Raw genomic sequence first — 16,519 nt, 5'->3', positions numbered from 1 at the left:
ACTGATAAACAGCTTCTATCTCAATGCCATCAGACTGATAAACAGCTTCTATCTCCAGACCATCAGACTGATAAACAGCTTCTATCTCCAGGCCATCAGACTGGTAAAAAGCTTCTATCTCCAGACCATCAGACTGGTAAACAGCTTCTATCTCCAGACCATCAGACTGGTAAACAGCTTCTATCTCCAGGCCATCAGACTGATAAACAGCTTCTATCTCCAGACCATCAGACTGGTAAACAGCTTCTATCTCCAAGCCATCAGACTGATAAACAGCTTCTATCTCCAGACCATCAGACTGATAAACAGCTTCTATCTCCAGACCATCAGACTGATAAACAGCTTCTATCTCCAGACCATCAGACTGGTAAACAGCTTCTATCTCCAGGCCATCAGACTGGTAAACAGCTTCTATCTCCAGGCCATCAGACTGATAAACAGCTTCTATCTCCAGACCATCAGACTGATAAACAGCTTCTATCTCCAGACCATCAGACTGTTAAACAGCTTCTATCTCCAGACCATCAGACTGGTAAACAGCTTCTATCTCCAGACCATCAGACTGGTAAACAGCTTCTATCTCCAGGCCATCAGACTGATAAACAGCTTCTATCTCCAGGCCATCAGACTGATAAACAGCTTCTATCTCCAGGCCATCAGACTGATAAACAGCTTCTATCTCCAGGCCATCAGACTGTTAAACAGCTTCTATCTCCAGGCCATCAGACTGTTAAACAGCTTCTATCTCCAGGCCATCAGACTGTTAAACAGCTTCTATCTCCAGACCATCAGACTGTTAAACAGCTTCTATCTCCAGGCCATCAGACTGGTAAACAGCTTCTATCTCCAGGCCATCAGACTGGTAAACAGCTTCTATCTCCAGGCCATCAGACTGTTAAACAGCTTCTATCTCCAGGCCATCAGACTGGTAAACAGCTTCTATCTCCAGGCCATCAGACTGTTAAACAGCTTCTATCTCCAGGCCATCAGACTGTTAAACAGCTTCTATCTCCAGACCATCAGACTGGTAAACAGCTTCTATCTCCAGACCATCAGACTGGTAAACAGCTTCTATCTCCAGACCATCAGACTGTTAAACAGCTTCTATCTCCAGACCATCAGACTGTTAAACAGCTTCTATCTCCAGGCCATCAGACTGTTAAACAGCTTCTATCTCCAGGCCATCAGACTGATAAACAGCTTCTATCTCCAGACCATCAGACTGATAAACAGCTTCTATCTCCAGGCCATCAGACTGATAAACAGCTTCTATCTCCAGACCATCAGACTGATAAACAGCTTCTATCTCCAGGCCATCAGACTGATAAACAGCTTCTATCTCCAGACCATCAGACTGTTAAACAGCTTCTATCTCCAGGCCATCAGACTGTTAAACAGCTTCTATCTCCAGGCCATCAGACTGATAAACAGCTTCTATCTCCAGACCATCAGACTGGTAATTAGCTTCTATCTCCAGACCATCAGACTGGTAAAAAGCTTCTATCTCCAGACCATCAGACTGGTAAACAGCTTCTATCTCCAGACCATCAGACTGTTAAACAGCTTCTATCTCCAGGCCATCAGACTGGTAAACAGCTTCTATCTCCAGACCATCAGACTGGTAAACAGCTTCTATCTCCAGGCCATCAGACTGGTAAACAGCTTCTATCTCCAGGCCATCAGACTGATAAACAGCTTCTATCTCCAGGCCATCAGACTGGTAAACAGCTTCTATCTCCAGGCCATCAGACTGATAAACAGCTTCTATCTCCAGGCCATCAGACTGTTAAACAGCTTCTATCTCCAGGCCATCAGACTGATAAACAGCTTCTATCTCCAGGCCATCAGACTGATAAACAGCTTCTATCTCATGGCCATCAGACTGATAAACAGCTTCTATCTCCAGACCATCAGACTGGTAAACAGCTTCTATCTCCAGGCCATCAGACTGGTAAACAGCTTCTATCTCCAGGCCATCAGACTGGTAAACAGCTTCTATCTCCAGGCCATCAGACTGATAAAGAGCTTCTATCTCCAGACCATCAGACTGATAAACAGCTTCTATCTCCAGACCATCAGACTGATAAACAGCTTCTATCTCCAGACCATCAGACTGGTAAACAGCTTCTATCTCCAGGCCATCAGACTGGTAAACAGCTTCTATCTCCAGGCCATCAGACTGGTAAACAGCTTCTATCTCCAGGCCATCAGACTGATAAACAGCTTCTATCTCCAGGCCATCAGACTGATAAACAGCTTCTATCTCAATGCCATCAGACTGTTAAACAGCTTCTATCTCCAGGCCATCAGACTGTTAAACAGCTTCTATCTCCAGGCCATCAGACTGTTAAACAGCTTCTATCTCCAGACCATCAGACTGTTAAACAGCTTCTATCTCCAGGCCATCAGACTGGTAAACAGCTTCTATCTCCAGGCCATCAGACTGGTAAACAGCTTCTATCTCCAGGCCATCAGACTGTTAAACAGCTTCTATCTCCAGGCCATCAGACTGATAAACAGCTTCTATCTCCATGCCATCAGACTGATAAACAGCTTCTATCTCCAGACCATCAGACTGATAAACAGCTTCTATCTCCAGGCCATCAGACTGGTAAACAGCTTCTATCTCCAGACCATCAGACTGGTAAACAGCTTCTATCTCCAGACCATCAGACTGATAAACAGCTTCTATCTCCAGGCCATCAGACTGATAAACAGCTTCTATCTCCAGACCATCAGACTGTTAAACAGCTTCTATCTCCAGGCCATCAGACTGTTAAACAGCTTCTATCTCCAGGCCATCAGACTGATAAACAGCTTCTATCTCCAGACCATCAGACTGATAAACAGCTTCTATCTCCAGACCATCAGACTGTTAAACAGCTTCTATCTCCAGACCATCAGACTGGTAAACAGCTTCTATCTCCAGGCCATCAGACTGGTAAACAGCTTCTATCTCCAGGCCATCAGACTGGTAAACAGCTTCTATCTCCAGACCATCAGACTGGTAAACAGCTTCTATCTCCAGACCATCAGACTGGTAAACAGCTTCTATCTCCAGACCATCAGACTGTTAAACAGCTTCTATCTCCAGACCATCAGACTGTTAAACAGCTTCTATCTCCAGGCCATCAGACTGGTAAACAGCTTCTATCTCCAGACCATCAGACTGGTAAACAGCTTCTATCTCCAGGCCATCAGACTGGTAAACAGCTTCTATCTCCAGGCCATCAGACTGATAAACAGCTTCTATCTCCAGGCCATCAGACTGGTAAACAGCTTCTATCTCCAGGCCATCAGACTGATAAACAGCTTCTATCTCCAGGCCATCAGACTGTTAAACAGCTTCTATCTCCAGGCCATCAGACTGATAAACAGCTTCTATCTCCAGGCCATCAGACTGATAAACAGCTTCTATCTCCAGGCCATCAGACTGATAAACAGCTTCTATCTCCAGACCATCAGACTGGTAAACAGCTTCTATCTCCAGGCCATCAGACTGGTAAACAGCTTCTATCTCCAGGCCATCAGACTGGTAAACAGCTTCTATCTCCAGGCCATCAGACTGATAAACAGCTTCTATCTCCAGGCCATCAGACTGATAAACAGCTTCTATCTCCAGACCATCAGACTGATAAACAGCTTCTATCTCCAGACCATCAGACTGGTAAACAGCTTCTATCTCCAGGCCATCAGACTGGTAAACAGCTTCTATCTCCAGGCCATCAGACTGGTAAACAGCTTCTATCTCCAGGCCATCAGACTGATAAACAGCTTCTATCTCCAGACCATCAGACTGATAAACAGCTTCTATCTCCAGACCATCAGACTGATAAACAGCTTCTATCTCCAGACCATCAGACTGGTAAACAGCTTCTATCTCCAGGCCATCAGACTGGTAAACAGCTTCTATCTCCAGGCCATCAGACTGGTAAACAGCTTCTATCTCCAGGCCATCAGACTGATAAACAGCTTCTATCTCCAGACCATCAGACTGATAAACAGCTTCTATCTCCAGACCATCAGACTGTTAAACAGCTTCTATCTCCAGACCATCAGACTGTTAAACAGCTTCTATCTCCAGGCCATCAGACTGATAAACAGCTTCTATCTCCAGACCATCAGACTGATAAACAGCTTCTATCTCCAGACCATCAGACTGTTAAACAGCTTCTATCTCCAGGCCATCAGACTGGTAAACAGCTTCTATCTCCAGGCCATCAGACTGGTAAACAGCTTCTATCTCCAGGCCATCAGACTGGTAAACAGCTTCTATCTCCAGACCATCAGACTGGTAAACAGCTTCTATCTCCAGACCATCAGACTGGTAAACAGCTTCTATCTCCAGACCATCAGACTGTTAAACAGCTTCTATCTCCAGACCATCAGACTGTTAAACAGCTTCTATCTCCAGGCCATCAGACTGGTAAACAGCTTCTATCTCCAGACCATCAGACTGGTAAACAGCTTCTATCTCCAGGCCATCAGACTGGTAAACAGCTTCTATCTCCAGGCCATCAGACTGATAAACAGCTTCTATCTCCAGGCCATCAGACTGGTAAACAGCTTCTATCTCCAGGCCATCAGACTGATAAACAGCTTCTATCTCCAGGCCATCAGACTGTTAAACAGCTTCTATCTCCAGGCCATCAGACTGATAAACAGCTTCTATCTCCAGGCCATCAGACTGATAAACAGCTTCTATCTCCAGGCCATCAGACTGATAAACAGCTTCTATCTCCAGACCATCAGACTGGTAAACAGCTTCTATCTCCAGGCCATCAGACTGGTAAACAGCTTCTATCTCCAGGCCATCAGACTGGTAAACAGCTTCTATCTCCAGGCCATCAGACTGATAAACAGCTTCTATCTCCAGACCATCAGACTGATAAACAGCTTCTATCTCCAGGCCATCAGACTGATAAACAGCTTCTATCTCCAGGCCATCAGACTGATAAACAGCTTCTATCTCCAGGCCATCAGACTGATAAACAGCTTCTATCTCCAGGCCATCAGACTGATAAACAGCTTCTATCTCCAGGCCATCAGACTGATAAACAGCTTCTATCTCCAGGCCATCAGACTGATAAACAGCTTCTATCTCCAGGCCATCAGACTGATAAAAAGCTTCTATCTCCAGACCATCAGACTGGTAAACAGCTTCTATCTCCAGGCCATCAGACTGGTAAACAGCTTCTATCTCCAGGCCATCAGACTGATAAACAGCTTCTATCTCCAGGCCATCAGACTGATAAACAGCTTCTATCTCCAGGCCATCAGACTGATAAACAGCTTCTATCTCAATGCCATCAGACTGATAAACAGCTTCTATCTCCAGACCATCAGACTGATAAACAGCTTCTATCTCCAGGCCATCAGACTGATAAACAGCTTCTATCTCCAGGCCATCAGACTGATAAACAGCTTCTATCTCCAGACCATCAGACTGGTAAACAGCTTCTATCTCCAGGCCATCAGACTGATAAACAGCTTCTATCTCCAGACCATCAGACTGTTAAACAGCTTCTATCTCCAGACCATCAGACTGTTAAACAGCTTCTATCTCCAGGCCATCAGACTGATAAACAGCTTCTATCTCCAGGCCATCAGACTGATAAACAGCTTCTATCTCCAGACCATCAGACTGGTAAACAGCTTCTATCTCCAGGCCATCAGACTGATAAACAGCTTCTATCTCCAGGCCATCAGACTGATAAACAGCTTCTATCTCCAGGCCATCAGACTGATAAACAGCTTCTATCTCCAGGCCATCAGACTGATAAACAGCTTCTATCTCCAGACCATCAGACTGGTAAACAGCTTCTATCTCCAGGCCATCAGACTGGTAAACAGCTTCTATCTCCAGGCCATCAGACTGATAAACAGCTTCTATCTCCAGGCCATCAGACTGATAAACAGCTTCTATCTCCAGGCCATCAGACTGATAAACAGCTTCTATCTCAATGCCATCAGACTGATAAACAGCTTCTATCTCCAGACCATCAGACTGATAAACAGCTTCTATCTCCAGGCCATCAGACTGGTAAACAGCTTCTATCTCCAGGCCATCAGACTGTTAAACAGCTTCTATCTCCAGGCCATCAGACTGATAAACAGCTTCTATCTCCAGACCATCAGACTGGTAAACAGCTTCTATCTCCAGGCCATCAGACTGATAAACAGCTTCTATCTCCAGACCATCAGACTGATAAACAGCTTCTATCTCCAGACCATCAGACTGATAAACAGCTTCTATCTCCAGGCCATCAGACTGGTAAACAGCTTCTATCTCCAGACCATCAGACTGATAAACAGCTTCTATCTCCAGACCATCAGACTGATAAACAGCTTCTATCTCCAGGCCATCAGACTGGTAAACAGCTTCTATCTCCAGACCATCAGACTGGTAAACAGCTTCTATCTCCAGACCATCAGACTGGTAAACAGCTTCTATCTCCAGGCCATCAGACTGGTAAACAGCTTCTATCTCCAGGCCATCAGACTGATAAACAGCTTCTATCTCCAGACCATCAGACTGGTAAACAGCTTCTATCTCCAGGCCATCAGACTGGTAAACAGCTTCTATCTCCAGACCATCAGACTGGTAAACAGCTTCTATCTCCAGGCCATCAGACTGGTAAACAGCTTCTATCTCCAGGCCATCAGACTGATAAACAGCTTCTATCTCCAGGCCATCAGACTGATAAACAGCTTCTATCTCCAGGCCATCAGACTGATAAACAGCTTCTATCTCCAGGCCATCAGACTGATAAACAGCTTCTATCTCAATGCCATCAGACTGATAAACAGCTTCTATCTCCAGACCATCAGACTGATAAACAGCTTCTATCTCCAGGCCATCAGACTGGTAAACAGCTTCTATCTCCAGGCCATCAGACTGTTAAACAGCTTCTATCTCCAGGCCATCAGACTGATAAACAGCTTCTATCTCCAGACCATCAGACTGGTAAACAGCTTCTATCTCCAGGCCATCAGACTGATAAACAGCTTCTATCTCCAGACCATCAGACTGATAAACAGCTTCTATCTCCAGGCCATCAGACTGATAAACAGCTTCTATCTCCAGGCCATCAGACTGGTAAACAGCTTCTATCTCCAGACCATCAGACTGATAAACAGCTTCTATCTCCAGACCATCAGACTGATAAACAGCTTCTATCTCCAGGCCATCAGACTGGTAAACAGCTTCTATCTCCAGACCATCAGACTGGTAAACAGCTTCTATCTCCAGACCATCAGACTGGTAAACAGCTTCTATCTCCAGGCCATCAGACTGGTAAACAGCTTCTATCTCCAGGCCATCAGACTGATAAACAGCTTCTATCTCCAGACCATCAGACTGGTAAACAGCTTCTATCTCCAGGCCATCAGACTGGTAAACAGCTTCTATCTCCAGGCCATCAGACTGGTAAACAGCTTCTATCTCCAGGCCATCAGACTGATAAACAGCTTCTATCTCCAGGCCATCAGACTGGTAAACAGCTTCTATCTCCAGGCCATCAGACTGATAAACAGCTTCTATCTCCAGACCATCAGACTGGTAAACAGCTTCTATCTCCAGGCCATCAGACTGGTAAACAGCTTCTATCTCCAGGCCATCAGACTGGTAAACAGCTTCTATCTCCAGGCCATCAGACTGGTAAACAGCTTCTATCTCCAGACCATCAGACTGTTAAACAGCTTCTATCTCCAGACCATCAGACTGATAAACAGCTTCTATCTCCAGGCCATCAGACTGATAAACAGCTTCTATCTCCAGGCCATCAGACTGATAAACAGCTTCTATCTCCAGGCCATCAGACTGATAAACAGCTTCTATCTCCAGGCCATCAGACTGATAAACAGCTTCTATCTCCAGGCCATCAGACTGATAAACAGCTTCTATCTCCAGGCCATCAGAATGATAAACAGCTTCTATCTCCAGGCCATCAGACTGATAAACAGCTTCTATCTCCAGACCATCAAACTGGTAAACAGCTTCTATCTCCAGGCCATCAGACTGGTAAACAGCTTCTATCTCCAGGCCATCAGACTGATAAACAGCTTCTATCTCCAGGCCATCAGACTGATAAACAGCTTCTATCTCCAGGCCATCAGACTGATAAACAGCTTCTATCTCCAGGCCATCAGACTGATAAACAGCTTCTATCTCAATGCCATCAGACTGATAAACAGCTTCTATCTCCAGACCATCAGACTGATAAACAGCTTCTATCTCCAGGCCATCAGACTGGTAAACAGCTTCTATCTCCAGGCCATCAGACTGTTAAACAGCTTCTATCTCCAGGCCATCAGACTGGTAAACAGCTTCTATCTCCAGACCATCAGACTGTTAAACAGCTTCTATCTCCAGGCCATCAGACTGGTAAACAGCTTCTATCTCAATGCCATCAGACTGGTAAACAGCTTCTATCTCCAGGCCATCAGACTGTTAAACAGCTTCTATCTCCAGGCCATCAGACTGATAAACAGCTTCTATCTCCAGACCATCAGACTGGTAAACAGCTTCTATCTCCAGGCCATCAGACTGGTAAACAGCTTCTATCTCCAGGCCATCAGACTGGTAAACAGCTTCTATCTCCAGGCCATCAGACTGGTAAACAGCTTCTATCTCCAGGCCATCAGACTGATAAACAGCTTCTATCTCCAGGCCATCAGACTGGTAAACAGCTTCTATCTCCAGGCCATCAGACTGATAAACAGCTTCTATCTCCAGGCCATCAGACTGGTAAACAGCTTCTATCTCCAGGCCATCAGACTGATAAACAGCTTCTATCTCCAGACCATCAGACTGATAAACAGCTTCTATCTCCAGGCCATCAGACTGGTAGACAGCCATCACTAGCACAGAGAGGCTGCTGGCCAACATGGAGGCCACTTTAATAAATGGATTTAATAAAGGGTATCACTAGTCACTTTAAATACCAGGCAGCCATTGCGAGCGTAACCATGACAACTCCCGAAGGTCAGAGGTTACCAGTCTGTTCTATTCATTCTATTTCTGTGTGTGTTGCTGCTGCATTGAATAGTTTGCTACAACACCTTTTTTGCTCGTTTAAGCAAAGAAGCAAAGCAAAAAAATTTAAAATCGTGTTGTTAACCCATGAACAGTTTAAACCCAGTCTAAGCCAGGGGGGAAAGGGTCTACTGAGCTATATTGAATTATTTTTAAAAGGACAAAACCAAGAATCATTTAACTATTTGGTTTTGGAATTTTAAGAACCCCTTGAAGTATCCCAAAAAATTATATATATATTTTTTTTTAAAGTATTTGATGAAAAAGTATTTTAGCGCATAGAAACACATTGAATAACAGATTCACTACATGGAACAACAGATCTAGGAAAGACTTGTATTTAACCCCTTGCTTTTGTCACTAAAGTATCTCTCTATATATATTTCCATTAGATGTATTTAACTGGTACCTGTGGACTTTCAGACAAGTCTCACCTTTCCACAGAGGGGGTCATATTAGCGTGTCGCCCCAAACTTTTCGGACGCTACAGACAGAAGTTGGCAGATCGGTCTGTACCGACTTCAGACGAGTCACCGTGACTCTTGTGTGTAGACCAAAGTTCGTAGGTCAAATCATTGACGGTACAGACCATTTTTGTGAGAAGATTGATTTTCAGAGTGTCTCCTGGTCTGACAGAACGCCGCTCTAGCTCTCCTGTCACCTTTCACCTCGGATGAGGAAGTACGACATGGTGGACAGCTCTCTCTCTCTCTCTAGCTTAAAACGGACACATTTTTAAACGGGGGATTTAAAAAAAAAAAATGTTTTATTATTATGCTCATTTGATTTCCGCGAGGGCACGGAGATCGACTCTAGTTAAGGATCCATGTTACCACAGAAACTGACTCAAACGAATCCTTCCTGTCTTTCAGTTGGCTGTATGTTCTACAAAACCTTTTTTGGGGGGGGGAGGGGAAATATGACTGAAATATGACTGTTATTTTATTTTCACGACGGTCTTCATCTATAACGGTCGGTTACACAGGTATTTGTGCCGACCCTAGAAAGGCCAGTTGTTTCTGCTGTTTCCACTAGATCAGATTTAGACCTTCCACCCTGAGAAGTAAACGCAGAGTTTGACGGAAGGTTTCTGGGTTATGATTAACATACACACCCGAACATAGACTGGACACTTTTCAGACAGAGCTGGCCTTCCATGGTGAAGATCTGTCCGTCTCCTCCGTTCAGCTGGAGCAGCTGAACCAGGTTATGCATAGTGTCCGTCATCTGTAACTGTAGAAGAAACGAAGAACAGGGGAACTGGTTGGTCTGGAACCAACAGAACATCAGGTAGAATATCCAGTCTGGGAACATTTTGCCGTACCTCTGTGGATTTAGCTAGCCAGCTAGCCAGCTAGCCAGCGATAAGCATTAGAGGCTAACACAATTTTGTTTTAGACACATTTGCAGCTTGCTAACTACACCAACTACACCAGCCAACTAACTACACCAACTACACCAGCCAACTAACTACACCAGCTAACTACACCAACTAACTAACTACACCAGCTAACTACACCAACTAACTAACTACACCAGCTAACTACACCAACTACACCAACTAACTACACCAGCTAACTACACCAACTAACTAACTACACCAGCTAACTACACCAACTACACCAGCCAACTAACTACACCAACTAACTACACCAACTACACCAACTAACTAACTACACCAACTACACCAGCTAACTACACCAACCAACTAACTACACCAGCCAACTACACAACTAACTACACCAGCTAACTACACCAGCTAACTACACCAACCAACTAGCTACACCAGCTAACTACACCAGCTAACTACACCAACCAACTAACTACACCAACCAACTAACTACACCAACTAACTAACTACAACACTAACTACACCAACGAACTACACCAACGAACTACACCAATAACTACACCAGCTAACTAACTACACCACTAACTACACCAACTAACTACACAACTAACTACACCAACTAACTACACCAACCAACTAACTACACCAACCAACTAACTACACCAACCAACTAACTACACCAACCAACTAACTACACCAACTAACTACACCAACCAACTAACTACACCAACTAACTAACTACACCAACTAACTACACCACTAACTACACCACTAACTACACCACTAACTGCACCAACTAACTGCACCAACTAACTACACCAACTAACTACACCAACCAACTACACCAACCAACTAACTACACCAACCAACTAACTACACCAATAACTACACCAACTAACTACACCAACCAACTAACTACACCAACCAACTAACTACACCAATAACTACACCAACTAACTACACCAACTAACTAACTACACCAGCTAACTACACCAGCTAACTACACCAGCTAACTACACCAGCTAACTACACCAGCTAACTACACCAACTAACTAACTACACCAACTAACTAACTACACCAATAATATAGAAAACATGGATTTATATTAATCTGAGTCGTTGTTGTTTGGAACAATCTGTTGACTGCTGTTTGGTCAATAGGTGCAGAGTGAATCTAGAGGAACTGCCTGGTTGAGGGACAGGGGGACAGGGGGATAGGGGGATAGGGAGACAGGGAGACAGGGGGCAGGGAGACAGGGGGATAGGGGATAGGGGGCAGGGGGATAGGGGATAGGGGGGCAGGGGGATAGGGGGACAGGGAGATAGGGAGACAGGGGGCAGGGAGACAGGGAGACAGGGGGGCAGGGAGACAGGGGGCAGGGAGACAGGGGGCAGGGGGACAGGGGGATAGGGGGACAGGGAGATAGGGGGATAGGGAGACAGGGGGATAGGGAGACAGGGGGATAGGGGGCAGGGAGACAGGGGGATAGGGGGATGGGGATAGGGGGCAGGGGGATAGGGGGACAGGGAGATAGGGAGACAGGGGGATAGGGGGATAGGGAGACAGGGGGGACAGGGGGCAGGGAGACAGGGGGATAGGGAGACAGGGGGACAGGGGGACAGGGAGACAGGGAGACAGGGAGACAGGGGGATAGGGAGACAGGGGGGCAGGGGGATAGGGGATAGGGAGACAGGGGGGACAGGGAGATAGGGAGACAGGGAGATAGGGGATAGGGAGACAGGGGATAGGGAGACAGGGGGACAGGGGACAGGGAGACAGGGAGACAGGGGGATAGGGAGACAGGGGGGCAGGGGGACAGGGAGACAGGGGATAGGGAGACAGGGGGACAGGGGGGCAGGGAGACAGGGGGATAGGGGGACAGGGAGATAGGGAGACAGGGGGATAGGGAGACAGGGGACAGGGGGACAGGGAGACAGGGGGATAGGGAGACAGGGGACAGGGGGACAGGGAGACAGGGAGACAGGGGGATAGGGAGACAGGGGGCAGGGGGACAGGGAGACAGGGGGATAGGGAGACAGGGGGACAGGGAGACAGGGGGCAGGGGGATAGGGGGCAGGGAGACAGGGGGCAGGGGGATAGGGGGCAGGGAGACAGGGGGATAGGGAGACAGGGGGGAGGGAGACAGGGGGATAGGGAGACAGGGGGACAGGGGGACAGGGAGACAGGGGATAGGGAGACAGGGGGCAGGGGGACAGGGAGACAGGGAGACAGGGGATAGGGAGACAGGGGGACAGGGAGACAGGGGGACAGGGAGACAGGGGGGCAGGGGGCAGGGAGACAGGGGGGCAGGATGATAGGGGCAGGGAGACAGGGGGCAGGGGGACAGGGAGACAGGGGGACAGGGAGACAGGGAGACAGGGGGACAGGGAGACAGGGAGACAGGGGACAGGGAGACAGGGGACAGGGTGATAGGGAGACAGGGGGACAGGGGACAGGGGGACAGGGGAGACAGGGGGGCAGGGGAACAGGGGGACAGGGGGACAGGGGAACAGGGAGACAGGGGGACAGGGGGTTAGGGAGGCAGGGAGGACTGGGGAGACAGGGGGGACAGGGTTTAGGGAGACAGCGGGACGGGGAGACAGGGGAACAGGGAGACAGGGGACGGGGGGACAGGGAGACAAGGGGACAGGGGGACGGGGGGGACAGGGAGGCAGGGGGACAGGGAGACAGGGGGATAGGGGACAGGGGGGACAGGGAGACAGGGGGCAGGGAGACAGGGGGACAGGGAGATAGGGGGCAGGGAGACAGGGGGACAGGGGCTTGCTGTGTGTGGGACTGGGATTGGCCAAAAGAGATGGCGAGAGAGAGAGAGAGAACTCCCCTCAACTTGACCAATCAGCCTAAATGTTTTTTTGGGGAGTTGTTTTTAAACTATCGTTACAGACAGCGATATGGATATTACCCATATCAAGACCTCAAATTTAATAAAACACATTTGATTAACCGTGCAGCCCTATCAGTCACCTTGCACGGTAGCAGACAGCTGTGTAATAGTGCCATCTGCTTGTCGTCTCAGATGTCCTGGCGAAACACTAGCCCCTATATCTACCTATTGCCCCCTACTATCTTCACAAATAAACGAGCGGGCTGTGAGATCAGGTCTAGGAGGACGATCAGTAGCTATTCAGAGTAATGCTGTAGTACCTCCTCCGCGTTGGCGATGCACATGACGAACAGCTTCGCTGGGAAAGGGAAGGGCAAGGGGAACTTCTTATCTTCCGGGCGTCCTTTCAGAGTCTGTAGGGAGTTTCTCAGTGAGCCTTTACCGATCCCCAGTGATCCGTCTGTTACCAACACCACCTGTAACACCAAATCAATAATCAATAATCAATCTAATAGTCTGTAGGGAGTTTCTCAGTGACCCGTCTGTTACCAACACCACCTGTAGAGCACCAAATCAATAATCAATAATCAATAATCAATCTAATAGTCTGTAGGGAGTTTCTCAGTGACCCGTCTGTTACCAACACCACCTGTAGAGCACCAAATCAATAATCAATAATCAATCTAATAGTCTGTAGGGAGTTTCTCAGTGACCCGTCTGTTACCAACACCACCTGTAGAACACCAAATCAATAATCAATAATCAATCTAATAGTCTGTAGGGAGTTTCTCAGAGAGCCTTTACTGCAGAACACCAAATCAATAATCAATAATCAATAATCAATCTAATAGTCTGTAGGGAGTTTCTCAGTGATCCTTTACTGTAGAACACCAAATCAATAATCAATAATCAATCTAATAGTCTGTAGGGAGTTTCTCAGAGAGCACCGCCTGGTGGCCAGGAGGAAAACTGCAGCCATATTCACCAACAGTCACCTGCATTAAACATTTTAGTAAAACTTAAATCAGACCTCTTATCCAGAGCGACTTACAGTCCGTTCATTCATCTTAAATTAGCTGGGATCACCTCCGTGTAAACAACGGGGTGAATAATGAGTTCAGAAATGTAATTTAGCCTCAGTAAAAAGGTGTTGGATAATGAATTGGATGAATTGGTTTGATATAAGAGTACTACCTGTGTGGGACAGGCGTGACCCCACTCCTGCTGCACAACGTTGCTGACTCCGTGTAAAGCCGATTCCAGACACGTCTTGTCATAGTCCTCCAGGTTACTCAGGGCTTCCTGCACAGCACAGGGAAGGACACAATTAACGGTACATTACCCTGGCTGCACGGAACATTACCCTGGCTGCACGGAACATTACCCTGGCTGCACGGTACATTACCCTGGCTGCACGGTACATTACCCTGGCTGCACGGAACATTACCCTGGCTGCACGGAACATTACCCTGGCTGCACGGTACATTACCCTGGCTGCACGGTACATTACCCTGGCTGCACGGTACATTACCCTGGCTGCACGGTACATTACCCTGGCTGCACAGAACACAGAACATTACCCTGGCTGCACGGTACATTACCCTGGCTGCACGGTACATTACCCTGGCTGCACGGAACATTACCCTGGCTGCACGGTACATTACCCTGGCTGCACGGTACATTACCCTGGCTGCACGGTACATTACCCTGGCTGCACGGAACATTACCCTGGCTGCACGGAACATTACCCTGGCTGCACAGAACATTACCCTGGCTACACAGAAGATTACCCTGTCTGCACAGAACACAGAACATTACCCTGGCTGCACAGAACACAGAACATTACCCTGGCTACACAGAACATTACCCTGGCTACACAGAACATTACCCTGGCTGCACAGAACATTACCCTGGCTGCACAGTACATTACCCTGGCTGCACAGAACATTACCCTGGCTGCACAGAACATTACCCTGGCTGCACAGTACATTACCCTGGCTGCACAGAACATTACCCTGGCTGCACAGTACATTACCCTGGCTGCACAGAACATTACCCTGGCTGCACAGAACATTACCCTGGCTACACAGAACATTACCCTGGCTGCACAGTACATTACCCTGGCTGCACAGAACATTACCCTGGCTGCACAGAACACAGAACATTACCCTGTCTGCACGGAACATTACCCTGGCTACACAGAACATGACCCTGGCTACACAGAACATTACCATGGCTACACAGAACATTACCCTGGCTACACAGAACATTACCCTGGCTACACAGAACATTACCCTGGCTACACACTTCATCAGATCTGAAAGATTGGACAGGTGTAACCAATGTCTTAAATGTATCTAGCCAATCAGAGAACAAGTAGAGCTACTAACATATTGCCTTCAAGTCCCTGGTGTTAACCAGCCCTGTGTACCTGTAAGGTGTTGTGTTAACCAGCCCTGTGTACCTGTAGGGTGTTGTGTTAGCCAGCCCTGTGTACCTGTAGTCCCTGGTGTTAACCAGCCCTGTGTACCTGTAGTCCCTGGTGTTAACCAGCCCTGTGTACCTGTAGGGTGTTGTGTTAGCCAGCCCTGTGTACCTGTAGGGTGTTGTAGTCCCTGGTGTTAACCAGCCCTGTGTACCTGTAGGGTGTTGTGTTAGCCAGCCCTGTGTACCTGTAGGGTGTTGTAGTCCCTGGTGTTAGCCAGCCCTGTGTACCTGTAGGGTGTTGTGTTAGCCAGCCCTGTGTACCTGTAAGGTGTTGTTGTCCCTGGTGTTAACCAGCCCTGTGTACCTGTAAGGTGTTGTAGTCCCTGGTGTTAACCAGCCCTGTGTACCTGTAGGGTGTTGTAGTCCATGGTGTTAACCAGCCCTGTGTACCTGTAAGGTGTTGTGTTAACCAGCCCTGTGTACCTGTAAGTTGTTGTGTTAACCAGCCCTGTGTACCTGTAGTCCCTGGTGTTAGCCAGCCCTGTGTACCTGTAGTCCCTGGTGTTAGCCAGCCCTGTGTACCTGTAGTCCCTGGTGTTAGCCAGCCCTGTGTACCTGTAGTCCCTGGTGTTAACCAGCCCTGTGTACCTGTAAGGTGTTGTAGTCCCTGGTGTTAGCCAGCCCTGTGTACCTGTAGTCCCTGGTGTTAGCCAGCCCTGTGTACCTGTAGACCCTGGTGTTAACCAGCCCTGTGTACCTGTAAGGTGTTGTGTTACCAGCCCTGTGTACCTGTAGTCCCTGGTGTTAGCCAGCCCTGTGTACCTGTAGTGCCTGGTGTTAGCCAGCCCTGTGTACCTG

General features: G+C 47.6%; 1 protein-coding gene across 2 annotated transcripts in view; it reads right to left on the bottom strand.

The window, feature by feature from the left end:
- ints14 (integrator complex subunit 14) overlaps positions 1 to 16,519 on the bottom strand; it is a 47,383-nt gene that overhangs the window by 27,158 nt on the left and 3,706 nt on the right. For both annotated transcript variants that reach the window (XM_045706272.1, XM_045706273.1), the window contains 3 exons: positions 14,429 to 14,536; positions 13,555 to 13,710; positions 10,152 to 10,270 (listed from right to left, as the gene is read on the bottom strand). In XM_045706272.1, the coding sequence (XP_045562228.1) occupies positions 10,152 to 10,270; positions 13,555 to 13,710; positions 14,429 to 14,536 (383 nt within the window). The remainder of the gene's footprint in view (positions 1 to 10,151; positions 10,271 to 13,554; positions 13,711 to 14,428; positions 14,537 to 16,519) is intronic.

This window comes from Salmo salar, chromosome ssa23 (assembly GCF_905237065.1).
Source record: "Salmo salar chromosome ssa23, Ssal_v3.1, whole genome shotgun sequence".
NCBI lineage: Eukaryota > Metazoa > Chordata > Actinopteri > Salmoniformes > Salmonidae > Salmo > Salmo salar.
The sequence above is the reverse complement of the archived record's forward strand: the minus strand, read 5'-3'. Positions and strand labels throughout refer to the sequence as shown.